We start from the raw sequence: 27,598 nt of genomic DNA, 5'->3' as shown, positions 1-27,598 counted from the left end.
CTTATTGTCACTCCAGTCATGCAGCAACTGACTCTAGACAGGCAGTCCTGGACATAGGATTCCATTTTTTTTTTTTTTCTGCAAGGAAATCCAAGGACTCCAGTTATTAGGTCAAAGATGTTGCTCATATTCCAGGTAATTCATATTTGTTGGTGAAGTTTTATTTGCCATGCAGTGCCCACAAAAGTAATCCTAGAAATGAGCAGTATTGTGAGGCATAGCATAACACATCCACATTTTATGTGGAGGATATGATCCAGTGGCATTTTATGTAGTGTGAAACTTCTGTCTTCTAAAAGGGAAGATTCTTTTGGAAGGATGGTCTCCTGCTGTGTAATACTTCGTGAATTTCTAGTTTAAAAAAATTAGATTTTCCAAAGATCCACTACTATGTACACATTTCAAAATAAATCACCCAGTTAACTCAAAACAATCTTATCGTGAGAAATTTTGGAAAGCTTGAGTTACTTCTAAGAGTTAAAAATGTTCTTTCCTCCTGTTCTGCATGTCAGACTGGACATGATTACTCTGATGTTTCCGTAAATGCTATTAGTGCAGTATGAAAGTAGCAAAAAACTTTAAAAAAAAAAAATCAGGGAGGGCAACAAAGCAATAAGAAGGATCATAGGGCACCATGTTAATAACAAATCACAGGAGGTGGCTCCATAAAGGTTGTGAAAACTAGTTTCTCATCGCAGGAATTGGGTTGGGCCACCCCTTCACCCCCCTTCTCAAACACAAATATTATCATATAATAAAAGCCTGCTTCTCTATGCTTACAACCCAGCCTCCATTCCTTGGACACCACCATTTTAAAGGGATTTACTGTACGGACTTCTCCCAAGTTCCTAGGCATTATCTTCTGGACCCTATCCTGCAGAGGTGAAGCGTCCATTTGGGGACTCTCGCTGGGTGAGAGGGACAAGAAACACCCACTAGGACCCAACCCCGGCAGCCAGCGGCTCGAGCATGCGCTGAGAGTTTGTGCAGCTGGCCCTGGCTGCCGCCGCTGCCTCGTCCGGACTCGGAGAGGACTTGGGAGGGACAGCGGCGCTGGGAGGTGGCTTAGCAGAGACTTTCCAGCAACTGCTGCCCAGGACTTTTTTTTTTTTTTTCTTTTTCCCAGGAGGCGGCGACGGCGGCGGTGGGGGGAGAGGAAGAGAAAAGCGCCTCCAGCTGAAGCCAATGCAGCCCTCCGGCTCTCCGCGAAGAAGGTCCCTGCCCCGATGAGCCCCAGCCGTGCGTCCCCGACTGTCCCCAGGCGGGCGTGGGGCACAGGGCCCAGCGCCGACGGTAAGTGGCCGCGCGTCTGTCGCCTTTCCTGCTCGCTGTCCCGCCAGCCCGCCGAAGGCTGCCCTCCGCGCTGTGTGCTAAACTACTTAAGGGCTGGCTCTGGGGCTCCCTGCCGCCGGTGCTTCCCCTCGCGCCCTGCCGGGGGCGCGCGGACGCGATGGCTGGGTCGGTGGCCGCGCTCGCTTTGTGCTCCGCGGGCGGCTTTGAGCGAGGGGTCGCGGGAGCGGCCGGGGTGAGGGAAGCGGGGTTTGAATGACTAACCGGGCATCTGCACAGCTGCATCGGCCCTAATTCCCCGGCGCCCCCGCCCCCCGCCCACTGTCCCAGGCTAATCCATCATTCTGGGGCCGAAAACATCATTTCTCACGTTCTCCCAGAGAAACCCTAGTAGCCAGGCGGAATCTCAACTCCGCGCTGCACCCCCCACCCCCCGCCCCGCCGCCCCAGTCCCTTGCATTCACACCCGAGCTGCGGGGCAGGGTAGAGGGGTGCGGAGTTGGAGTGCCCAGGAACTGTCCTAACTAGAAGGGCGCTCATGCTCTCGGGCTTGCCGGTGGCGCCTCTGACGTGTCCGGAGTAGGGGGCAGTGTGGTGTCTCACCTTCAGGACAGTTCCGAGCAGAGCTGTCCCCGAGGAGGGGCGTGGAGTGAGGGAGGTTTTCAAGAGCGTCTCATCAGAATGCACAGGGCTCCGCCGCGTGTCCCCTGAGAACGCGAGTTTACTGTGCGACTTCATTCATCCGGATAGTTGCTCTTTTCTTTTCCCAGCAGGTGTTATCTGAAGCCGGTTTGGAACTTTTGGGAGTTTAGTTACCATTATGACTTTAACAAATGATTTTTGATGAGGCGATGTCTCGAATGCACTGGGCTTCGGGACCCTCTGAACCCTGCTGAGGGCTGGTGGGGGAGGGACGGGCAGGCGGTGGGAAGCGTGATGGTGAGATGTCCCCTGTTCTCTCTCCCCCGCCCACTGCAGATCGCTGCCGTTTTGCCCTTGGGAGTAGGATGTGGTGAAAGGATGGGGCTTCTCCCTTACGGGGCTCACGATGGCCAGAGAAGATTCCGTGAAGTGTCTGCGCTGCCTGCTCTACGCCCTCAATCTGCTCTTTTGGGTAAGTAAGTTTCACTGCACCAACAGGTGGGGACGGCTGGCTCTGGTTTTCTGCAGCCACCGGATAATGCGCCAAAGGGCATGGCTAAGCATTAATTAATTACATGGGATAACACCCTCTATTTTTCAGAGAAGTAAAATTTGACCTTCTTAAAATGCCTTTGATCTAGCTCAAGTTCCATTTGTAATTAGAACAAAGAAATCCACCCCTGGATACTACTGGCAGTAAAATTAGACTTGAAGTTAATCTAGGGATATAAATAAATGCACATGCTTCTACTCATAGATAAGAAAATTATGACATACTACTTAGGGAACCGCGTGTTTGCGGGAATTTTAGATAATTGTGCAAGCCATAAATTGTTTCTTTACATCTCTGTCGCCTGTAAAATCTAGTTGGGCCAAGTCTTAATATATTTTTTGTGGGCGGGGGCCGGGGGGGGGGGTGTGGAATTCACACCCAGATAACCTATCATAAAAAGGCTGAGTAGATTTGTCTAGGGGATTCCATACGGCCTGAAGGGTGATTTTTATGTAACTAACTCTAAGTTGGCAAAGTTTAAGGAATTGTGTGTATGCTTTTGGAAAATCCCATAACCATTTAGGGAAATAAAATACATAAAATGTAACAAGCTCATGGAAATCTTTATGCCCTATGAGTTAATGACTTTTTATGCTTTAAATTTTCATAAAGTATGATTAATAATCGTATTATTACTTATAAAACTTAGGAAAATATAACAATTTAAACCGTGAATGTTGCTTCAGGAGGCTGCCACTCTTAAGCAAATTGTTCTTCCCATTTTTTTGTGTTCTATTAATAATTTTATTCAAAATTTTCTGTTACAAATTTTATTGTGCAATTTATTTATGTGGCTGACTGGCTGCCATGCTGACTGGCTGGCATTGCCCAGCCTTTTTTTCATAGGGCTATTACATGTGGTCTCTAGAAGATGACATTTTGGTTGAACTGCACCTTATAGATGGCCCCATTTTAAAGGACAAATTAAGTCTTACTTCAGTGAGTAATCTGAAAATATCTAAAATGGCAGCATTCCTTTTCTCAACATTAAAGCATTAATTTCTCAAAATTAAAGCATTGAGTAGTTAAATTCACCATTTGGAAATGTAAAATCACAAGTTGATCTTATTGTAGTTTATACTTCTTAAAAGCTCGATTTTTAAGTGAATCATTAAATTACCTGGATAATTAAAAGTTATTAAGATTTTAAACTCCATTTCTTTAAAATGTATGATAATTATCACTCCTGTTTACTAGTTTTTTTCACTTTTCTACATTGTGCTTTTTAATTATAGAATCATCACATTCCACTTCTTAAAGGAGCTTTAAAGATGGCCTGGTTGAACTTCCTTCCTTTGTGAGTGAGGAAATTAAGTGCAGATTAAGTGACTTGCCAAAGATCAAATAGTCCAATGGTGGCAGTGCCAGGAACAGAACTCAGCTTTCTTGCCCCTAGACAGTGTCTTTAACTTGACCCTTACTGAGTTTTGAACCTTAGAATTACTAAGATTGTTGTTGTTGTTGTTTGATAAAAAATAAAGCTTTGAAAAATTTGTTAATACTTTATATTGTGTGGGAAAAAAATAACCAAATCATTCAACAAAAGTATCACTCCCCTTGGAAATGAAATTTGCATAAAAGCACCTATTCCTGAAACTCTTCCAGGGCTCTTTGTGTCCCCAGAGAATGTAAATGTTATTTCTTTGTTGTTACCCTGTACTTAAACCTTCTAACTTTCTATGTTTGTGTGTGGTGTGTGTGTGTGAGTGTGTTCTGATTTATTGGCTTATTTAGATTGTTTCCCTCTTTCTCCAGCCCTCCTCTTCTCCCAATATCACCTACGCTTCAACAAAATAATCCAGGTTAAGCATCTTGTATACATTTTTCTGTATTTTGTTTCATACAAAGATAGATTTACTCATACCTGTCCACAACAGATACACAATACTATACGTGTAAATTCTTGGTTTTTTTGTTGTTAAATTAGTTTCTCATTTGGGTTAGAGTCATAGGAGTGGAATTGCTATGTAAAAAAGTATGTGATAACAACAACAAAAACAAAAGTAGCTGACCTATCTAACGAACATACAAAATAGCTAATGCTTCTTACTATGTTTGCCAGGCATATTTAGTGTCTGTTTCCTAGCCTGTAAAGTAGGAATCATAGTTCTCTATTTTTTAGAGATGTTGTGAGGAGGATTAGAGTTAACATTTATACAGCGCTGAGAGCAGTGGCACATAATAAGTGCTGTCTATGCAATAGCAGTATTGCAGTTATTACTATAACTACTACAATAATGATGATGTTCTAGCAGATTACCAGGAGGTGGATTGCTACTATCATTATGGTACTAATCATAGTAATTGTTATTGTTATGATTAATACTGCTACTATTGCTACCACTACTGCAATTCCTTTGACCCAGCAGTCTTGTTCTGGGAATCTGTTCCCTAGAAATAAAAGCAGTAATTACCCCATTATATGTACAAAAATATTTGTTGCCATCTTGTTGGTAATATGGCATTTCTAAATCTTTGCCAATCTGAAACATTTGAAGTATTATCTCATTGTTACTTTATTTTGTACCTACCCCACTACCAGTGAGCAGGGGCATCATTTTATATATATTTTTCATATACATCATTAACTATTTCATATTTATCATTTAGGTTTGCCCTATATTTTAAGTGTTAATTTCATTTATGTTATCTGTTTCTATAAAATAGTTAAACAAACTTTTCTATATTCTTTGTAATATAATTTTCTTTTCTTTTTTTTTTTTTTTTGAGACAGAGTCTCACTCTGTCGCCAGGCTGCAGTCCAGTGGTGCAATCTCAGCTCACTGCAACCTCCACCTCCCGGGTTCAGGCGATTCTCCTGCCTCAGCCTCCTGAGTAGCTGGGACTACAGGTGTGCACCACCATGCCCGGCTAATTTTTGTATTTTTCAGTAGAGATGGGGTTTCATCATATTCGCCAGGCTAGTCTCGAACTCCTGACCTCATGATCCACCCACCTCGGCCTCCCAAAGTGCTGGGTTTACAGGGGTGAGCCACCGTGCACGGCCTGTAATATAATTTTCTACAGGATTTTATATGTATAAATATGAATATATTATGTATAAAAATAAAAATAAATATATGTCTAAATATGTGTGTGTATATATATATATATATATATCTGCATTTCTTGACTTGGTTAAGGTTTGTTTTTAAAAATGTTCTTTAAGATTATTTTATCCAATTAAAAATGTCTGCTGGGGCTGGGTGCAGTGGCTAACACCTGTAATCCAAGCACTTTGGGAGGCCAAGGCAGGAGGTTAACGAGGTCAAGAGATTGAGACCATCCTGGCCAACATGGTGAAACCCTGTCTCTACTAAAAATACACAAATTAGCTGGGTGTTGTGGCATGCACCTGTAATTCCAGCTACTCAGGAGGCTGAGGTAGGAGAATCACTTGAACCTGGGAGGCAGAGTTTGCAGTTAGCCGAGATTGCCCCACTGCACTACAGGCTGGCGACAGAGTGAGACTCTGTCTCAAATTTAAAAAAAAAAAAAAAAAATCTGTTGGGATTTTTGTTAGAATACTATGAAATGTATAATAGGCTAATTTTAGGGAAACTGATTTTACTTCTTCAGTGTTAAGGCAATGTTTGCAGATCCTATCATTACCAAGTCAGAAGCTGTTTTCAGCCTGTGCTGGAGACATTCCTGGCCATTGTTAACATTACCCTCATCTAGTTCTCATAATAGACCCATAAAATAGATTTCTTTCTTAGTCTCTCTCTCTCTCTCTCTTTTTTTTAGGTAAAGAAACTGGTACTCAGAGTAGTTCAATAACTTGCTAGTAAGTAGCAGAACAGGAATTGAAAGTCCAGTTTTGTTTTTTATCCAAGTGTAGTAGAAGTTAAATTACTGGGAACAATGGTGGATTTATTTGCATGAGAGAAGTCAAGCAAACATCCTCAGAAGGAAGGGATTAGCTGTCCACCTGCTCATTCCAAGTTCTCTAGAACAGTGCTTCTAAAACCTCAGAGTGCATGCACACCTGGAGATCTTGTTAAAATGCAGATTCGGATTTCTTATGTCGTGAGTTCTACCTGAGAGTACATTTCTAACAAGCTCCTCTGTGATGCCAGTGCTGCTGGTCTGAGCGTCACACCCTGAGGAGCAAGGCTTTAATACTAGCTTTTAGTTCTCATTGGAATTACAAGTAGAACAAACCAGTGTGGCATATGAACCCCACTTCTTAAACCAGACTTCACATTCTGACTGTGGAGAGGGAGATTGTTCCTCCCTCTGGGTCTGCAAGATTGACAACCTTGTCCCCATTACCCATGAGGTGAAAAGCTATAGGCTTTTACTCTCCTCTGGCATTTTAAGTAGTCTTAGTTTTTTTAAATCTATTTTTACTATATTGGTACCTTCTTACCTTTTCTACCCCACTAGGATTTTAGGGAAAAAAAATTAATCTTAATCACAAAAACATTGGGAACCCTTTCAATTTTGTTTTCCTGTTCTGAGAGTCAAAAATCAAACTGAGAGTTTTTTTTTTCAAGTTAAAAAGTGTATCTTGAGTATTTTTTTAAAAATGTAAGGCATAGATGTGTTTTTAAGTGTAAGCTATAAATGTATCTTAGAAGAAACAATCTGTAGCATATTCAAGATCACACACGCTCTGCATTCTCTTTATTGTATGGATCCAGTCACCTTGATTTGCCATCTGTTGAGTGTCTTTTCCACATCATGAAGAAGCCAGATTCTAGTACTGTTGTACTGGGGTTGGTACAGAAGTATTGGGCCTTCTAGGTTTGTCGCGAGTATTGTGGGTTTGTGATGGGAAGGAGCACACAGGAGATGGTGTGGGTAGGTGAACTGCCCGAGGGTTCTTTTGAGACCATGATTCACCTTCTCTCCGTGGTGGAGTAAGGACGTGGGTTACCTTTCCTTCAAATTTATACGCTTTTATTGCTAGTAAAATTTAAATGGCATATTATTTAAAGAAATGAGAGCTTTCTACCATTTTAAAGACAGTTTCTGTAGCTTTTTGGTCATTTGTCTTTCTTAGATGGTAATTGTCTATTATTACAAATATAGATAAATATGGTTCTCCTTGAAAATTTCTGACATTGGTGAACATTTAAAATTCATCAAATATGTGTTTGTTTCTAATTTTCTAAATGTATAATATAAACTCCCATATCTCACCATTATATAAGAGCCATTGTTTTTTACTTACCATTACTAAAGATAATAGCAACAGAGAAGAACTACCCTGATTAAATATGAAAAGTAACTCAGAAAGTCTAAAAAAGTAGGAAATTTAGTTTATGCTTTTGAGATATATGCGTGGCAGATGAAATGACAGGAGGCTCAATGCTCTCTTTCTTTTTCTCTGGCCATCCGTAGTGAACCTTAGGTATTTGATCCACACAGAATCTGAAGAGTTAGATTCTTGGCAAGTAGAAGTTTGAATTCACAGGAAGGACATTTATGAATCATATTAAAATACTACATTTTAAATTGGTGTCCCCAACTTTATGCCATGAATGGTATTCAAGTATTTTTGAACTCTTCCTAAGGAATAGTGGAAAGCCCTCCAACAAATATTTGTGGTCTTTTAAAATAAATTTTAACCATAAAAAATTCCTTTAGTCAGCCAGACGCGGTGGCTCATGCCTGTAATCCCAGCACTTTGGGAGGCCCAAGCAGGTGGATCACCTGAGGTCAGGAGTTCGAGACCAGCCTGACCAAAATGGCGAAACCCTGTCTCTACTAAAAATACAAAAATAAGCTGGGTGTGGTGGCATGCAGCTGTAATCCTAGCTACTAGGGGGACTGAGGCAGGAGAATTGCTTGAACCTGGGAGGGGGAGATTGCAGTGAGCCAAGATAGCGTTACTGCACTCCAGTCTGGGCAACAAAGTGAGACTCCATTTCAAAAACAAACAACAAAAAAAAATCTTTTAGTCTCAGAGCAAAGCTGATCTACTTTTTTATATATACACTGTGGCTTAGCTGAGCAAAGACTTGAGCTGCTGTATGCTTCTTAAGGAATGTTTTTTGAGAAGTACATGGAAGATTGTTCACAGCACATTCTGCTGCATACTGAGCAATAGGCTCCTCCCTCATTGACTCCACTCAGGAAATAATCCTGAGCTGGGATGTTGGGGAAGTGGAGTTTACTGCAGTTAGACTGCACAGAAACTATCATGTAGAATGAGGCATTTTACTCTTCTTTTACCTATAGTAACTATAGGTTGATCATATACTTTATCATGGCAACCAGTTTTACTCTTCTTTTACCTATAGTAACTATAGGTTGATCATATACTTTATCATGGCAACCAGGACAATGTGGAGACTGAAGAAAAGGGGATGTTTCTGCTAAGAATTATGCCCAAACAACAGAGGCTTATAGTGGGTCTCTTGTGGTCAGATCAGAATGCATGGTCACCCTATCTATAGGAAAACATGGTGGTCTAGAAAAACTGTCAGTCAGAACAGCTCCAGGGTGATATTGGTTTATTCAGCTCTAATCAATTGATGTTCATTCTGAAATGATACCCACCAGTAATCTCCAGACTGTATTTCAGCCATCATTTACATTGCCTATTCTTTCACAGCTTTAGCAAATAGTGTTACCTGTTTGCTCTCTTTCCTTCTGCCCATCCCCTGGTAGAGGGAAGCTGAGAAGGCACAGACTCACAAAAAGGCGAAAGGGAGCAGGCCTGGCAACATGAAACACATATGTGACTCACCTCGTGTGACCAGCCTCCAAATAATCAAGGCTAGATAGATCTTACTTTTACATTTTAACAAATAGCAATTTAAAGGCTAAGTATGGTGGCTCATGCCTGTAACCTCAGCACTTGGGAGACCAAGGCAGGAGGATCAATTGAGCCCAGGAGTTCCAGGTGCAATGAGCTATGATCATGCCTAGGAGACAGAAAAAAACACCAAAAAAATTTAAATCCTTTTTTAAAAGAAGGAAAGCTTCTGGTCCAATTTTTCCATTTTCAAGATTAGCCAATAAAAATTATGAAAGTTTGAATTATTTGTCGATTACAGACAAAGCTGTAACTAAGATTCAGGTCTCTCTTTTATGTTCCTCTCTTTGCTAACAGGTTTGACATGAAAAGTTTAGGTATGTGGTTTTAGACAGCTGTCATCCTTGAACAGAAACTATTTGTGTCACTGTCATCTTATGTGGTACTATATGTTACAGATGGCAGACAGTTGAAAGACAGAAAAGACTGTTTCTTGACTGTGACCTTGCTATTTTATGGAAATTATAGGTACACATTTCATAATACACTTAGGAAATGCGCATACACATACAATTCTGATTCAGAAAACAACTTGATTCAAGACTTGTTTTTATAGAATTAGATGCAAGCAAAAGCAGACCATGTCCTCAACACTGCAAATTTTATGTTTCTAAATATTTGTTGAAAGCTAGCATTTTCTAAGTATTTTGCAAGAGACACTGTGACAAATGTCCTGCCAAATAGTATATTAAATGTATTTCTATCAAGTAACACTTTGTTTAGTTTTAAAATATCTCCTTGAGCTTCAAGTAACATGTTGCAATACTGGAGAAAACAAAAGGAGCTATAAAGCCTAGCTACATATGATAACTATAATGTTCCTAATAATTTAGCCAATGTGAGTGGCATTTGAAGGATTATTTTCATAGTTAATTTGGAAAATTAGCAGAAAATAACATGTTTAGCAAGGAGTCCTGAATTCCTCACATAAGTTGTGCTTCTAGGTTTAATATCAGGTTTAGTTATTGAGTTGACCTAGTCTCGTTTTAGTTCAGTTTCTTGCTATAGGCATGCACTATATGTTTTTATTGTTATCATTTTCTCAAGCCCAGTGAGTAAAGCCTCACTTGTTGAGGATGAAACTGTTCTCAGACATTTAATGTTGCTGGAATCAATTCCTTGAGAAAAAGCCGTTTTATTCCCAGGGTTGCTTGTTTACTATAGAATAAGGCTTGGTGTTATTATTTTTTTGACTAATGTTCTGTGCACAGCTGCAATGTTTGGGTATACTCCTGTGAAAAAAACATTGGGACAGAGTATAATGCAAAGTTTTAGTTTAAAGTACTTTTGAGAACACTTTAGCCACCTTCTAATCTGATATATAAATCTTTGACTTTGTTTTTCAGAAACCATCTTTCTACTGGAAAACTTCCAGTGATAGAAAGCTCAGTTCTTATTAAAACATCTTCTAATTTGTTTAAAAATCTCTAACAGCTTATCTAGCAGGATGAAACCATCTCCCTTTAATTTAATTATTTTCTCATTCACTCACCTAACATATATTAGGCACCACTACCGAACCTGATACTTTTCTGTGTGATGGGGAGATAAGCCATGTTCTGTGCCCTCTACTGGGATGAGATGGATGGACAGAAACAAGAACAATAGGATAACTGCTTTATGGGGTCTGTGCAAAGAGCATGAAGAGGGAAAAGATCTGTAGGTAAGGCGGGAGTTGGGAGAGAATCTTTACACTCTAGTTGATGTTCAGGCTGGCCTTGAAGGAGAAGTAGATGTTGCTTAGCACATGAGAACAGGAAAGCTGGGGCAGGATGGTATTCCAGGCAGAAGGCACTGCAGGAGTGAAGATGTATAGGCACTGGGAGGTGTGCATGGTGCATTTTGGAGATGTGCAAGCAGTTTTGTTGTTTTCCATATATAGAATATATGTAGGAAACAGCTGGCAGGAAGCATGGTTTAAGAAAAAGTTTAAGGGGTAGCTGAAGAGGGCCTGGTGTGCCCTGCTCAAGAGTTTAAACTTTGTTCTCTCAGAGGGAGTTGAGGGAAGACGAAATAAATAGTAGTTGAAGAAGAACTATAAAGGGTAGCTATAAGCTGAAGAATTTGACCTATGTTCTATAAAAGTAACCGAAGGGTGAATTGGAGGTGAAATCTGTGAGCTGAAGAGTTCTATTATAAAGTAATTATAATTGGATAGCAAAAGAGGATGAAGGCCTGAACTAGCCAGTCGTGGCAGAAAAGGGGAAGGAATTCACCCAACGCCTTGCCAGATCAATTTGAAGGACTTGAGACTAATTAGATATAGAGCTGAGAAAAAGGGAGAGGTTCAGCCTCTCTGGCAAGTCATGATTGAAGGATTGATTATACCATTTACAGGAAAAACAGTGGGAGGGACATGCAGGTGTTGGAGGAATGGAGATAAGTTTAGTGTTAGAGATGTTGAAATTGACCGTGATAGTATGATCAACCCCAGAGCTTCCTCTCTTGTCCATCTGGTAGACCTTCAAACAGCTGAAGATTCCATTTCTGAATTGATTTAGGAGTAGTCTAATCTTTCAGACTGACTGAGAAAGATTAAGAGAAAACCTTTAAGTTTAAAGTGACTTGCAGTAATTATAAGTAATGTATATGAGAGTCTCACTCTGTTTTTTTTTTTTTTGTCATGTAGATCTTCTATGAAGTAGGACTTATTTTTATATCATTTTAGAGGTGAGAAAACTGAAGCATAGGAAAGATCAAGCTGAATGTCATATAGCTAAAAGGCAGTAGAGCTAGAATTCCTAGCTGAAATTCAAAATTCAGTGGCTTCTCATTGTCATGATGGTGAAGCCGATATACCTTGAAATGGCTTCCAAGACTCCATGCAGTCTCACCCCTGCCTGCTTTTTCCTTCTCACCATGTGCCAATTTTGCTTACCATGTCATGTTGCCTTCCCTCGTGGGGCCTTTGTTCTTTCTGGCCAGAAGGTTATTTTCAACCCTCCTCTTCCTGAGTAACTTGATAATTATCCTTTAGATCTTAGCTCTCTTAGAGAAGTTCCTTTGACCCCGTGGAATGGGTCAGGCCCTCCAAAAGGAATTTGTACAGAAACTTGTACTATGTCTTCTCAGCGCATGTTACAGTTCTCAGTTACATATTTATATCTCGGATGAGTTGATTAACCTGTGTCCTCTTCACTTAGTTAATTGCACCACAGAGGCAGTGTCTGTTACTGTTCATCAGTGTATCCCTAACACATAGCACAGTGCCTGGCAAAGAGTGGGTGACCAATATGTGATTTTTGAATGAAAGAATGACTTCAAAGCCCAGGCTTTTAATCATCCTGCCATATAAGAAATGTCTTGGAATACACCATTTAAAAGATATACACTTTTTTTTGTTAAAAATGGAAGAACTATGTGTAGTAACTACACTGATAATGAATTGTACACTATGAAGAACGAAATAATGTGTTGACACGACTAAAACCTATGTTATTGAAAACTGGCTAAACAGCCTGTAAAGCCAGTATAGAATAGAGAAACCAACAGCAGTCATTACTTTGAAGGGTGATAAATAGAGGAGTTTTTTATAACTGTAAAATAATTTTAGATAATGAAATAAAATACCACATGATATGGTTTGGATTTGTGTCCCTGCCCAAATCTCATGTTGAATGTTGGATGAGAGGCCTGGTGTGAGGTGATTGGATCATGGGGATGGATTTCCCCCTTGCTGTTCTCATGGTAGAGAGTGAGTTCTCAAGAGATCTGGTTGTTTAAAAGTGTGTAGCACCTCCCCCTTCTCTCTCTCACTCCTCCTCTGGCCAGGTAAGATGTGCCTGCTTCCCCTTCCACCATGTTTGAAAGTTTCCTGAGGCCTCCCCAGCCATGCTTCCTGTACATCCTGTGGAACCATAAGCCAATTAAACCTCTGCTCTTTATAAATTACCTAGTTTCGGGTATTACTTTATGGCAGTGCTAGAATGGGCTAATACAGAAAAATTGGTATCAGGAGTGGAGCATTGCTATAAACATACCTGAATACGTGAAAGTGACTTTGTAACTCAGTAACAGGCAGAAATTTGAACAGTTTGAAGGGCTCAGAAGACAGAAAGATGAGGGAAAGTTTGGAACTTTCTAGAGACTAGTTAAATTGTCATGATAAAAATGCTGATAGTAATATTGACAAATGAAGTCCAGACTGATGTGGTCTGAGATGAAGATGAGGAACTTATTGAGAACTGGAATAAAGGTCACTCTTGCTATGCTTTAGCAAAGAGACTTGTGGCATTGTGCCCCTGCTTTAGGTATCTGTGGAACTTTGAACTTGAGAGTGATGATTTAGGGTAATCTGGCAGAACAAATTTCTAAGCAGCAAAGTGTTTAAGATTTGGTCTGGTTGCTTCTAAAAGTGTATGGTCATGTATGTAAGTAAAGAGATGTTCTAAAACTGGAACTTATATTTAGAAGGAAAGCAGATCATAAAAGTTTATAAAATTTGCAGCCTGACCATGTGGTAGAAAAGATAAACTAATTTTCCAGAAAGGAATTCAAACTGGCTGCAGAAATTTGCATAAGCAAAGGGGAGCTGAATATTAATACTCAAGACAATGAGGAAAATGCCTCAAAGGCATTTCAGAGACCTTCACACCAGACCCTCCCATCACAGGCCCAAAGGCCTAGGAGGAAAGAATGGTTTCATGGACTGGGCCCAGGGCCCTGCTGCCCTGCAGAACCTTGGGACACTACTCCCTATGATCCAGCTGCTTCAGCTCCAGCTGTAGCTTAAAGGGGCTCAGGTACATCTCAGGCCACTGCTCCAGAAGGTGCAAGCCATTAGCCTAGGCAGCTTCCATGTGGTGTTAAGCCTGTGGGTGCACAGAGGGCAACAGTTAAGGCTTGGGAGCCTCTGACTCAATTTCAGAGGATGTATGCAAATGCCTGGATATCCAGGCAAAAGTCTGCTGCAGGGACAGAGCCCTCATGGAGAATCTCTACTAGAGCAGTGCAGAAGGGAAATGTGGGGTTTGAGCCCCCACACAGAGTCCCCACTAAGGCACTGCCTAGTGGAGCAGTGAGAAGAGGGCCACTCTCCTGCAGACCACAGAATGATAGACCCACTGACAACTTGCATTGTGTGCCTGGAGAAGCTGCAGGCACTCAATGGCAACCTGTGAAAGAAAGCAACCACAGGGACTGTACCCTGCGGAACCACAGGGATAGAGCTGCCCAAGGCCCTGGGGGCCCACCCCTTGCATCAGTTTTGCCTGGATGTGAGACATGGCTTTAAAGGAGATTATTTTGGAGCTTTAAGATTTGATGACTGCCCTGCTGGGTTTGGGACTTGCATGGGGCCTGTAGCCCCTTTGTTTTGGCCAGTTTCTTCCTTTTGGAATGGTAATATTTAGTGAATGCCTGTACCTCCATTGTATATTGGAAGTAACTAGCTGATTTTGATTTTACGGTCTCATAGGCAGAAGGGACTTGACTTGTCTCAAGTGGGACTTTGGACTGTAGACTTTTGAGTTAATGCTGAAATCAAGTCAGACTTTGGGGGACTGTTGGGAAGGCATGATTGTATTTTGGAATGTGAAAAGGACATGAGATTTGGGAGGGGCCAGGGGTTGAATGATATGGTTTGAATTTGTGTCCCCACCAAAATCTCATGTCGAATTGTGATCCCCAGTGCTGTGGAAGTGACCTGGTGGGAGGTGATTGGATCATGGGGACGGACTTTCCCCTTGCTGTTCTTCTGGTAGTGAGTGAGTTCTCATGAGGTCTGGTTGTTTGAAAATGTGTAGCACTTTCCTCTGCTCTCTCTTTCTCCTGCTCTGGCCATGTAAGATGTGCCTGCTTCCCCTCCCACCATGATTAAAAATTTCCTGAGGCCTCCCCAGCCATGTTTCCTGTACAGCCTGAGGAACCATGAGCCAACTAAACCTCTTTTCTTCATAGATTACCCAGTTTCAGGTATTTATAACAGTGTGAGAATGGACTAATACACCATATTAATAGACTTTTCTGTCCTGGCGATACTTACAAGGTTTTAAGGACCCACATATAGCCAAGTAGAGGGAGAACACGTGCCCACAGATTTCTTCAAAGAGCCAACAGTCTTCTGCTAGCTCTGTGTGTTTTAATATGTTCTGCTGTCAATTAGGTATGCTGAGGCCAACAGACCAGGAGATGGCTGCCATTGAGAAGATAGTTTATTATATCCATAAATCCCAAGACATGGAGTACACATCTCATTATGGAGGGCCAAGAGGGGAAACACTAGGATCAGTCACAAGGCAGAAAGAGAGATGGGAACTGTGGGCAAGTGCTTATACCATGGTTTCTATGGGAAGGTATAGGTGAGGCAGTTAAGTGGGTTTAGGATTGGCCAGTTTGAACAATTGGCCTTGGGGTAATTAGGGCAGGTGTGTAGTGGCCCCTAAGTGAGAGAGCCCCATAAGGGAGGTACTTAGGAGTGTGGATTCTGGATTGCATGGTTTGTGTTTGAAAAGTGCACCCCTGGGAGAACATCTCCTCTTGAGGATGGAACAAGCAACAAGGGAGGCAGCAGGCCAAGGCAAGGTGACTCAGGCACATTTTTTGGTTCTCCAGAGCAGGATGTGTCTGGCATATGTATGCAGAACAGATGTTAATGCACCAAAAGAAGCTAGAAACATGGCTAAGTCACTGCGACTGACTCACTTGTAACTTTTATGAGGTTTACAATCTGTTCACTTCAAACAGACATGAGAATAATAATAACTGGCCTAATTCTACTCTTGAATGTGGTCCCAGGGTTCTTAACCTAACTTGTAGGCCATTGACGCCTTTGACAGTCTTATAATTTTCAGAATATTCAACTGTATTCTAATATGTGGATTAAAATACAGATTAATAGTAATATTAATAGTAATTACTATTAATTACTTAATTAATAGTAATTAATTACTGTTAATCTGTATTTTATTTCAGATCCATTATTTCAGAAAGGGTTGTTAAATGGTGATGCTCTAGAATGCATCCTACAAATATTAGCAGAAATTCTTCCATAAAAGATTAATATAATTAATATAATATTACTATTAATCTGTATTTTAATCCACAAAACAAAATGTATTGGCTCACAAAGGAAATTAATTATATCAAAATACATTTGTATTTACAGGTTAAGAACCACTGAGCTCCCATTCACCAAAGAAAGTAGTTCAGACATTTAGACTGAACCTGACTTCTACAGGAGACCCATTGCGCATCTTTCTAAAAAGGAATTCTACATGCTGTGTAGGGTAGTGTTTTCACCCTCTGTGAAACATGCCATGCCTATTTCTAAACTTGGGAGACAGTGACTAACCCTGGCTCTTCGAAGCCCAACAGCTTGAATTTGAGTCCCAGCTCTACCACTCAGGATCTGAGAGACCTTCAACAGGGTATTTCCCTTTTCTGTGCTTCATGGCACTTTTTTTTTTTTTTTTAAACAGTTTGTAATTGTCTTCTTTGTATAATTATTGCCTGTGTTCCCCAAGAGGTTCCAAGAAGGCCTGGATCTTATTTCTCTTATTTATTGTCAGTCTCTGAATCTTGCCCAGTCCAAGGCACATAGTAATTGTTGGGTAAATATTTGTAATGAATGATGGAAGTGTGAATTCACTAGCTGATTTTCCAAGCAGATAGCCATAATTTACTGTTCAAAGCTGTAGAGCGCTACACAGTCTGTTTACCTTGGAGCTTTCATGCAGAAAGCACGTTTCATGGCCACCAGTTGAGTTAGCTCAGACTCATTTCTACCTTCTCTATATTCATTATATTCATTATATCAGCATTTAAAGCTAAAGCTGTAGCACGTAATGGTAAGTGATGTTCATTAAGATGCCAGAAATTATTAAAAATCAGGGTAAGTCGAATTTCACTACATTGTACTTAAGAAGATAAATACACCTTTCAAAAAGATTTCCATCAAAATAGGAAAGACATTCAGAACTTAGGGGTTAATAATATGCAGGTTTTAGGAAAGCTTCCCAGGAAGACTTCTTCTTAATAATGAAAAAATTTAAAACATATACCAAAGTAGAAAAACACAGTATAATTAATCCCCAATTATTCATTACCCAGTTTCAACAATTATCAACATGCCCTTCTCTACTTCACACCTAACTTCTACCGGTCATGATTAATTATTAAACCATAACCCAGTCATCATTATGTTTTGTTTTTTTCTTACAAATATAGATATCAATATATTTTGTTTAAAATTACTTCAGTATATAAGTCTAGAAAATAAAGACCTTTAAAAAAATAAACTTAATCTATTCTCACACCTAAAATAATCAAAGTAGTTTCTTAATATTTCCAAACATTCATTCAGGGTTAAACTTTCCTCAGTTGTATCATAAATGTTTCTATGTGGTTGATTTGTTTGAATAGGGATCCAAACCAGGTCAATGTATTGCATTGGGTAATCTCTTAAATCTATTTTAATCTACACTAGAGAGTTTCTCCTTCTCTCCTTTTTGTTTTAACTTGCCAGTTTTTTTTTTTTTTTTTCAATTCAAGAAAGCAGGTCATTTGTTCCGTAAAATTTCTCATATGCTTGATTTTGCTAATTGCTTCCCGTGGTGGCATTTAACATGTTTAAATCTATTTCATGTATTTTTTTATTGACTGATAGGGCGGGAGGATTGATTTGATTCAAGTTTGACCTTCTGGTGAAAATACTTCATAGGAATTTCTGTGTGCTTCTGACCGTACCATGTTGGGAGACACATTATGTGTAAATGTCTCTTTTTGTGACACTAGGAATGACCAGTGTGGTCTGGATCATCAGCCTACTCTCTCCATTCTGACTTCCCACCAGCGTTTCATTTAATGCAGTGGTTCTCAGCCCTGTCTACCTGTTAGAATCTGTGAAGCTGCTACACATTTCTGATGCCCAAGCTGTACTCCCTAGAATTAGTCCAGGATAAACCTGTGTTCAGTAATTTTTTTGAGTCTTAAATGATTCAAATGTACAGACAGGATTGAGAACCAATGACCTGATAAAATTGCAGCCATTGAGGATCTTTTTTCTAGAGATCCATTATTTGAGAAAAGGTTGTTAAATGGTGATGCTCTGGAATGCTTCCTGCAAATATTACAGAAATTCTTCCATAAAAAGTTTAATCAAGTCCTTGGTTCTTCCTTTAGTTTGTACAGGAAAAGTAGGATAAATAGAAATGATAGATTCTTGTCAGTTTTCTGAATAATGAGTTGAGTATTCAACTTTCTACAAAGACCAGAGAATTTTGTTCATTATGAGTTTATATACTTCAGCACATATATGTGTTAGTATGAGTTTATATACTTTAGCGCTTTATGAATCAAAGGATTACATTTAATGTTATTACTATTACTGTCATTTTAATGCTTAAATTATTTGAATTTTAGCCAATAGAAGTCGTTTTAAATTAACTCCTGTGACTTTTTTTTGACAATATTTAATTGTTCAGTAATAGTATTTAATTACTTCCTTGCCTTTAAGAATGACAATGTGTTTTAGACACATCTTATATGTTTGATAATTTATTTGTTCTGTGGCCTCCTTATCTTGTGCAGTTTCTGTCCTGAACCTGGGATCAGCCACTTAATAGTTTTGTTTTCTGTGTCCCATTTGGGTGGTATTCCATTTGGTGCCTACGACATGATTACAAAATGGAATGGCAGTTATTTATAGTAATAGTAAATTTCAAGATGTAGCAAATGGTAATTGGGAAAGGCATTATGAAACAAAATCCTTAATTTTCCTATTATTAATCCTGCAGTGAATGTTACGTAAATCTTTGGTAACGAGTTTGTACTTTTTTTTCCCCAGTTAATGTCCATCAGTGTGTTGGCAGTTTCTGCTTGGATGAGGGACTACCTAAATAATGTTCTCACTTTAACTGCAGAAACGAGGTATACTTTATAATTATTGACTGAATTCTTTCTTGCTGATTTTAAGTAACTTTGCCCTCAGCTGTTTATATGGTAGTGCTCTTCCTTGATCTTTTGGAAAAGTTTTTCCTGCCCATAGCAACCTTTGTCACAGGCACTTGCATCCTCCAGAATTCTCCTTAAGGTGTGCCTCTGGTCCTAGCAGGGGATCAGGTGGCAGCATGTTTATACAGACATTTCTGGGTATGGTAATAGCAGTTGCCTGTCCTCCTGATTGTGTGTCAGCCATGTCATAGGTGCGTGTAAAGAACCAGCATAGTTACTTTTCCGTAAGAAAATTACCGTCAGCTTCCTCTTACCTTCATATTCTTGGGTTAATGAAAACCATATACCACAATGATTTTTTTCCTCAAATTTCAAGGGTTAATCTACTAACATCACAGGGGACAAATTCCTTTTTACTCCGTCATCTCTGAATGGAGATTGTATTATAATATATGACATCTGAATTGTGGTAAGGATTAAATGAAAACCATTTTTTTCAAGTCCTTAACACAGGGGAACTTAGCTTAATAATGGTTAATTTTTATCATTAATACTGGTTTCAGTTAATGAATTTTTCATCCTGCTCTAGCAAAAATCATTTCTACCTATTCCTTTCTTTAAATGTAGATTGATTTGCCTTTGCATAGCAGTCTTTTACATTTTGGGGGAGGATCAATTGTCAGGGAGAAGAAACGTAGTGCACATGGGGTCAAAGATTAGAGAAGAGGAAGGAGATTCCTCCCAGCTGGGAAATAGCAAAGGCTCCCATGTGATTTACTTAGGCTAAGGCTTCGGAGATAATAATAGATGGACCTTTTATCAAGGTCCTGTATATTATATATTAAATGAGTTGGGGTAGGAAAGCTACCACTTGTATTAAAAAAAACAAACACTGCAAAACCAAAAATAAAGCAACCGAGCAAATAAACATAAAAACAATAGCACAGTGATTTTGAAAATAACAATACAGTCACTAGTTTTGAGGCATCATGATTGAAAGAATTATTAACACAAATCACAGTTGTGTCTTCTGCTATGTCTTGGGTGCATTTTGATTATATTTTCTTTCTAATACATTATTTTTCTTCTTTCAGGGTAGAGGAAGCAGTCATTTTGACTTACTTTCCTGTGGTTCATCCGGTCATGATTGCTGTTTGCTGTTTCCTTATCATTGTGGGGATGTTAGGATATTGTGGAACGGTGAAAAGAAATCTGTTGCTTCTTGCATGGGTATGATGTTATATTTTCTCTTTATTATAGTTAAAAAGATTAACCAGTAATGTATTGTTTTTTAATCAGTTCACAAGATTAGGGAGCAGTGATAGCAGTAACAACATCCTGTAAGAAGGGAAGCTTTCGTTTCACAAGAGATTATTTGAATACACATATTTGCTGTACCCGATGAGGTATGGAAATATATATAAGCAATTTAATTATTTCACTCCAGCTATGTGTTGACATTTTCATTTGAAAGTATGAGTTCTTTCTAGTGTCCTTGTAGTTATTAGCACTCAAAAGGGCCCCTTGGGACTGGAACTGAGAAGCCATAAAGGAACTGTTTCTTTCTCTTCTATTTTTAAACAAATCCACCCTGTAAGCTCATGTGGAAATTCAGGTTGTGAGGTTGCAGACGTAGGTAATAGTCCTGTCACTGCCTTTATATGGTTTAGAGAACATAAGCGAGTCTCAGTTTCTATAATCTTAGATTTTTTTTTTAACTCTGAGAGTTGCACTAGGTACTTTTTAAATTAGTTTCACCATTCAAATTCTGTGACTAGTCTTTAAATTCAAAAACAGGCAAACATTTTTAACATTAAAAAATTGAGTTGATTAAAATACTGTTTATATAGATATTTTTAGAAGAGCACTTAATGTGCAAAATATATACTAGTGGCACCGGGTAATGAGATTACTAACATATAGTTGCAGACATATAAGGCTGAAAAACTAATTCATTGAGTATATGCTTTTTTTGTAGTAGGTCTCAGCCCTGGCTGTGCATTAATTTCATTTAAAGAACTTAAACAATTTGAGTGGTGTGCTGGTAAGCTGGATCACTGGGCAGAAAAAAAGCTCAGATTTGTAGCATTTGGGGATTTCCGTGGGGTAAATTCTCCCAGCATGGTCAATTTTAAGTTACCAACATGAAATCACTGAATGTGGAGCTGGGGACAGCTGAGTACAAATCGGCTCCAGGAGCCAGCTCCCACACACTCGTGCTTGACTGGCTCCCATGCCAAGTCAATTAAAACAGAATCTTAGTGTGAAGTTGAACTAAAGCTTTGAATTTCACAGTATAACCTGTGTTAATGTATTACTTAGCTTCTTGGAGGGTAACTGTTTAGGTTGAATATTGAAAAACACAAAATGCTATAGAAAATAAACCACACTCAGGCCGGGCACGGTGGCTCACGCCTATAATCCCAGCACTTTGGGAGGCCGAGGTGGGCGGATCACAAGGTCAAGAGATTGAGACCATCCTGGTTAACACGGTGAAACCCCGTCTCTACTAAAAATACAAAAAAATTAGCCGGGCGTGTTGGCGGGCGCCTGTAGTCCCAGCTACTCAGGAGGCTGAGGCAGGAGAATGGTGTGAACCAAGGAGGCGGAGGTTGCAGTGAGCCGAGATCACGCCACTGCACTCCAGCCTGGGTGACAGAGCGAGACTCCATCTCACAAAATAAATAAATAAATGAATGAATAAAATAAACCACACTCAGAGATGGGGAAATATGCCTACTGCTTTATTTCTTTTCATATAGGTATACAGTGAAAGGGAGAATGGTGGAAGTTTGGGATCTTATTTTGCAATTTTAGATATTTGGGCAATAATTTAAACATAAACAAAAGGACTTACTTTACATGAACCTTCTATAATTTGAGTAGAGTATAACATATTTCAAGCTTTAAGTAAAGAGTCTCAGAATTCTTTTTTAAAACGCAGTCTTATAATGATGTCTCTCTTGCATAACCAATTAAGGTCTGACTGCCATTTCCTGCCTCCTCCTGACTTTTACTCTGCACAGTCCCTATGCAGTGGGATGCTGGATAGGAGGCGGGGCAAGTAGGGTCAGGTATTTCATGGAACCACAAAGGCTTTGGAAACACATTTTGAAAACTCTTTTTGCATTCCCTTAGGCTGCTTAAATGCTAGTAATGCAAATTGACAAACAACAAAGTAATGTGGCCTGCTACTTGAATTAGAGCAAATCTTGGACTTATGAATGAGAGTCTGGTTTGTAATACTGGAAAGAGCATTATAATGCAAAAGTGGCAGGGATGACTGAGGTTCTAAAGGCCACTAATTTACTCATTCATTCATTCTCCAAATACTTACTGATCATGTATACCACCAATTTTTGCGATCAGACCTGTCTTTATGAGATAAGACCTCTAATAGGGTTTGCACTGGGTGCTATTGAGGCCAGAGAGGAAGAACTCTGAGCTCAGCCCGAAGGGTTCAGTGCTACCCTCTGGGAAGATGATGAGGATAGATTGATTTTGCCTTTTTCCATCCCTACTTTGCTTCTTGGATGTACTCTTTTTTACAAAGCATCTTTTTATGCATTGCTGTTCCATATGTCCCTAGGTGACATCTACATCTTGGTTCCTCCTTCCTGTTGATTGCCTTTGGCTGTTCCTTCTCCATTCCCTTTGGGGTGCCTCTCGTCTCATGGCAGGTTTCTAGTCCTTACTCTGTCTACACCTAACACAGCTTCCTTCTTGCTGAAGAATGATCTGTAGTCTCAACTCCCATGTATCTATCACTCACAACCAATTTGCATCTGGTCTGTTTCTCAGGCAATTTCCTCTCTGGCTTCCTCCTCACACCCCCCTCCTCTAAATAGCTGCCTACTCCTCTCAGTTCAGATTCTACAGTCATGGGAAGTTGTCCTCCCTTTTCTGTCCTCCTCTGAGATGCCCAAGTTCAGGCTTTCCTAACTTCCTGCTCAGACAGGTGCAGAGACTCCCTATTGGGTAATGAAGTATGTACCAACACCTCAAATGTGCACCAAGCCCTTCTACAATCGAGCCTTCATCTGCCATTTTTTGCTTTTTTATCTACTTCATTATTCTCTGGTTCTGTATTTTCTGACCCCTGAACAAACTTTCTTGCTCCATTCTTCTCTACGTTTATTCTTGCTGTCTTCTTAGCCAGAAATTTCTTCTCAGTACTTTCATTTAGATATTACTAGCCCATGAAGACTTATCTGAAATGCTACCTCTTTAAATAATAATTATGACACTGATGATAATTGAAGTAGTTAACATTTCTTGAGTACTTACAGTGCCAGACACTGTAGAGTTTTACCTGAATTTTTTTTAAATGAAGAGTTCTTGTACATGAGTTACTCAATTTTATCCTCTCTGCTGAGTATAAAATTGGACTAAAACTTTGAATTACCCTTATTATTCACTTAATATAGATGAGGAAATGAGGCATAGAAAGATTAAGTGAGTTGCGTAAGTCTACACAGCTAGTAAAGAGAGGATCTAATATTCAGGCCATGGAAGTCTAGTTCCAATATTTGTAACAATTTTGCCATTTTACTCTATAATAGCTGATTTTTTTCCTAAGTGTTTGCAAATGTGTCCTGTAATGTATAAAACATTTCATTTTAAACCTGATGACAATTATCTGAGGTAGGTAATTATTAAATGAGGTTCAGAGAGGTCAGTAATATGCCACAAGTCATTCAGCAATAAGGGTGGGATTGGATTCAGACCTCGGCGTTCATGATTGCAAAGCCCATTCTCACTGGGCCTTTACTGATGTCTCTAATAGACTTTTCCCAACTTTTGAAGCCTAGTGTATTTCCCTTATTATAAACTTCCTTTTCTTTTTAATAATCAGCCCAGACTACCAGACTACAAACAACCTTAGTAATATGAACCATTCACCTTGCTCATTGCTTTAATAAGTGTTTATTAAATCATTGAATAACAGACAGTAAATTAGAATAGTGAAAGTAGGAACGACCAGCACATCAGATTAAAGATGTTGCCTGGAAGGCAGTGATGAGAGTGAGATTTTAACAGAGGAATTTGGCTGTTAGAAAAGGTTAGATTACAAGGGGAATGGCTCATGGGGGGGTGGGCGGTAAAATAGTGCAGAATGTGACATGATGTAAGGTCTTTGGCAAATATTTGCAAAGTAACTTACAGTATTTTTTGTGTGCCCTTTAGCGTTTTATCCTAATTAAAAACAATTTTTTAAGGAAGTTTCTTACTTTTATTTTGGATGTAAATATTTAAACAAGCAGAATGCATTCATCCAACTTGTCCATTTCCCTGTATTCAAAGTCTTGTTTTACTTTTAAGACCTGTAAAACAGATTAGTGTGAGAAAGCTATTTTTCAAAAGACAATTGGTATCTCCGAGAGCTGCCATATCTCTTGAATGATTATATATATTAAAAAAAAGAGCTGGCAACTGGGCTGTTGTGCTGTCCAAGCAAAAGTAAAAATGCCATTATTCAACAGACTGATCAAGAAAAAGTAAATGAGCCTCCCTCAAAACAGGTCTTTATAACCAACCTCCCCGCAGCCCTCATCAAAAAGCAACAGAAAACTTCTACAAGCTAAGAGGCCACCTATTGGAAAACATTTCTGAGAAACCTTGGTCGTGAATTTCATCCTTCTTTTGAATGATAGATTTATAGATGTAAGTTGTTAAAGCACCCTAATTTAAGGTTCCCAAATAAAATACAAGATGCCCAGTTAAATTTGATTTCAGATAAACAATGAATAATGTTTTAGTATGAGTATGTCCCATGCAATGTTTAGAATATACATACACTAAAACATTATTCATTTAAATTTAAATTTAAATGGACATATGTATTTTTGTTTGCTTTATCTGGCAAATGTACTCATTAGATTTGTTCTTAGTAAGTGTGAAACTGTCATAGAACAGAAATTTTTATGTATTTATATGAGGAGTTTAAGAATAATTAAATTCTAATTATAATGGGAAAACAAGCCAAAAATGACTAAGAAAAGAAACTGGAATATGCCATGCCTTTCACAGTAATTTCAGTAGTAGAAATTCCTTCTCCCTTTAAAAGAGAAATTGAAGCTAAATTGAAATTGGTTTTAAGCCTTAGATGGGTACTTCCCAAGGCTTTAGCTGTAGACAAAATGAAATTCATTTGTTATTGCAGTTCTACCTTGCTATTAACATAGGCATTAGGAAAGTAGTGCCAGCTCAGGGGGAATGTAAACAGATTGAACAGACATGTTTATGATGTTGACAACAGCTGAATGTCACCATCAGGAGATCATCATTTGTCAGGATGCGATGCAAATATATGCTCAACTGCTAGCAAACCACAAGTAGTCAAGCGCTTGTCAGAAATTAAGTTGGACGTACCTTACGTATTTAATACAAATGAATCATTTTTAAAGGAGAAGTGCTTTTTTTCAATTTTATTTTTCCAGAGACTTTGAATATAACTATTGATGGTGTGCTTGCACTTTTAAAACTTTCTTTAAATATAGAGTGATTGAACCAGATCTGAATGCTTTCCTTAGTGGAAATCAAATGAAATTTTAATGGCCTTGGAGAAATTTCCCCTTGTTTTTTGTTTGTTTGTTGTTTAAAATCATAATGCAAATCAGAATATATTTAAGTAGTAATTGACTTTCTAAAGAGTCTCTGTTTAAGGCCTTCTCTTACATAGACATGAATTTTATAATTATATAGCCAGTCATAAGTCCTTAAGTTAAAATTAATCTATGAAGTTGTATGTCTTTATTATTTTGTTTATATTTTTGGTTGATAGCCTAAACTTTATTTCTAAATGAAGATTCATCATATCATTTACCATATGTTCAGTATCTGCCCAATATTTTACCTTTGTTTTCTCAAAATATACTCACAGCAACTCTATTAGACTAATTTTACAAATGAGGAAAAGTAGAATCCCCAAAGATACACAGCTGGTAGTTGTTGTTAGCATTCAAATGCAGCCTGTGCTCAAAGACCATGCATGTTTCACTACACCACAGTACTGTTATAAGGCATTTAACTAATTACTGGCATTGTTTCTAGGAGACTTTAACTATGCTTCATTTATTACTCCAAGGCATTCGGTAGTCATTTAATTTCTAAAAATATGGTCTTTTGGTATGCTTATTACAAAATGAACTTTAAAATTCCTGTAGTTATCATTTTTGCTTATCTCGTCAAACAATCAAGCAGTTTGTCCTTTCCTTTTTACCCTCCTCACCTCTCACTCCTCTTTCTTTTCCTTTTGCCCTCCTTAATTGTGTATTGAGTACCCATCTGTGATAGATACTTGAGAGAACAAAGATGAAAGGGGTGAATAGAAAGAAAATCACAAAGCAAAATATAATATTAAATTTATAAATAATTGCTGTGGGAACCCAGAATCAGGAGCAAATGGAGATTTCCAGAATGTTTCACAGGAGAGTCTTTATTTGAACTGAATGTTGAAAATACATAAGGGTTTCCCAGTGGAGATGAGGAAGGAAGGAGATTTACAGCAATATGAAGAGCGTGTATAAACACTGAGGAGTGAAGGGACAGGGCAAGCTTAGGCAAAATTTAGAAAGTCAGTGTGGCTGTGGTGTTGGTGCACAGTGAGAAGAAAATGAAGTTAAGTCCAATTGTGAAGGTCTTCATCAAAAAGTTAGACGTTATTCTTTGGGCTGTAAAGAACCAGTGGGTGTTTCCAGCTTGTGATGAAATGATAATTCACATTTAAGCGGGAGACAATAGAAAGCCCTGTTAGTGATTACATTATCATCCCCAGAAGCCATGGATAAGGGTATGAACTAAGTAAGACTTAGGGACTGGAGGAAGGTGGCTGAAATCACTAAACCTTGCTGAGGTAGAATTACGGATAAAGCATTGCATGATGGTAATGTTTGTATTGCTTGATATCAGGAAATGAAAAATTATTCAGCATTTATACTTTTTTATATAATAGAAACATATCTACTCAATACATGTACTTTGACTTGTTAGCTAGAATTCTTTAGAAGTTATAATTTAAAAATTTTTATTTGTAATTGTCAAGTAATAATTGTATATATTTATGGGGTGCAATTTGATGTTTCAATGATGTATGTATACATGATGGGTTTCTTAGATGAAGCTAATTAACATATCTACTGCACCCACTTATTTTTTGAGGTGAGAACATTTAAAGTTTACTATATTAGCAATTTTGAAATATACAACTTATCATTATTAAATATACAACTTATACATCATTCTGTAGTCACCATGCTATGCAATAGGTCACTATGAGTTATTCCTACTATCTAACTGAAACTTTGTACCCATTAATCATCCTTTCACCCTCCTCCTCTTCACCTTACCAGCCTCTAGTAACCACAATTCTGCTCTGTATTCCTCTGAGATCAACACTTTTTAGATTCCACATATAACTAAGATCATGTAGTATCTTTCTGTGCTGGCTTATT

At 38.8% G+C, this 27,598-nt stretch overlaps 1 protein-coding gene across 7 annotated transcripts in view; it reads left to right on the top strand.

The window, feature by feature from the left end:
• The first annotated feature begins 790 nt into the window (after window positions 1-790).
• Window positions 791-27,598, top strand: part of TSPAN12 (tetraspanin 12) — a 69,481-nt gene continuing 42,673 nt past the window's right edge. For 2 of the 7 annotated variants that reach the window (XM_054495641.2, XM_063667796.1), the window contains exons 1-4: window positions 956-1,293; window positions 2,269-2,404; window positions 19,039-19,121; window positions 20,240-20,375. In XM_054495641.2, the coding sequence (XP_054351616.1) occupies window positions 2,339-2,404; window positions 19,039-19,121; window positions 20,240-20,375 (285 nt within the window). In that variant the 5' untranslated portion in view covers window positions 956-1,293; window positions 2,269-2,338. The other 5 variants (XM_054495642.2, XM_063667795.1, XM_063667794.1 and 2 more) reach the window with 5 other exon arrangements.

The sequence above is a fragment of the Pongo pygmaeus genome, chromosome 6 (genome assembly GCF_028885625.2).
Source record: "Pongo pygmaeus isolate AG05252 chromosome 6, NHGRI_mPonPyg2-v2.0_pri, whole genome shotgun sequence".
NCBI classification, from domain to species: Eukaryota; Metazoa; Chordata; class Mammalia; order Primates; family Hominidae; genus Pongo; species Pongo pygmaeus.
The sequence above is the reverse complement of the archived record's forward strand: the minus strand, read 5'-3'. Positions and strand labels throughout refer to the sequence as shown.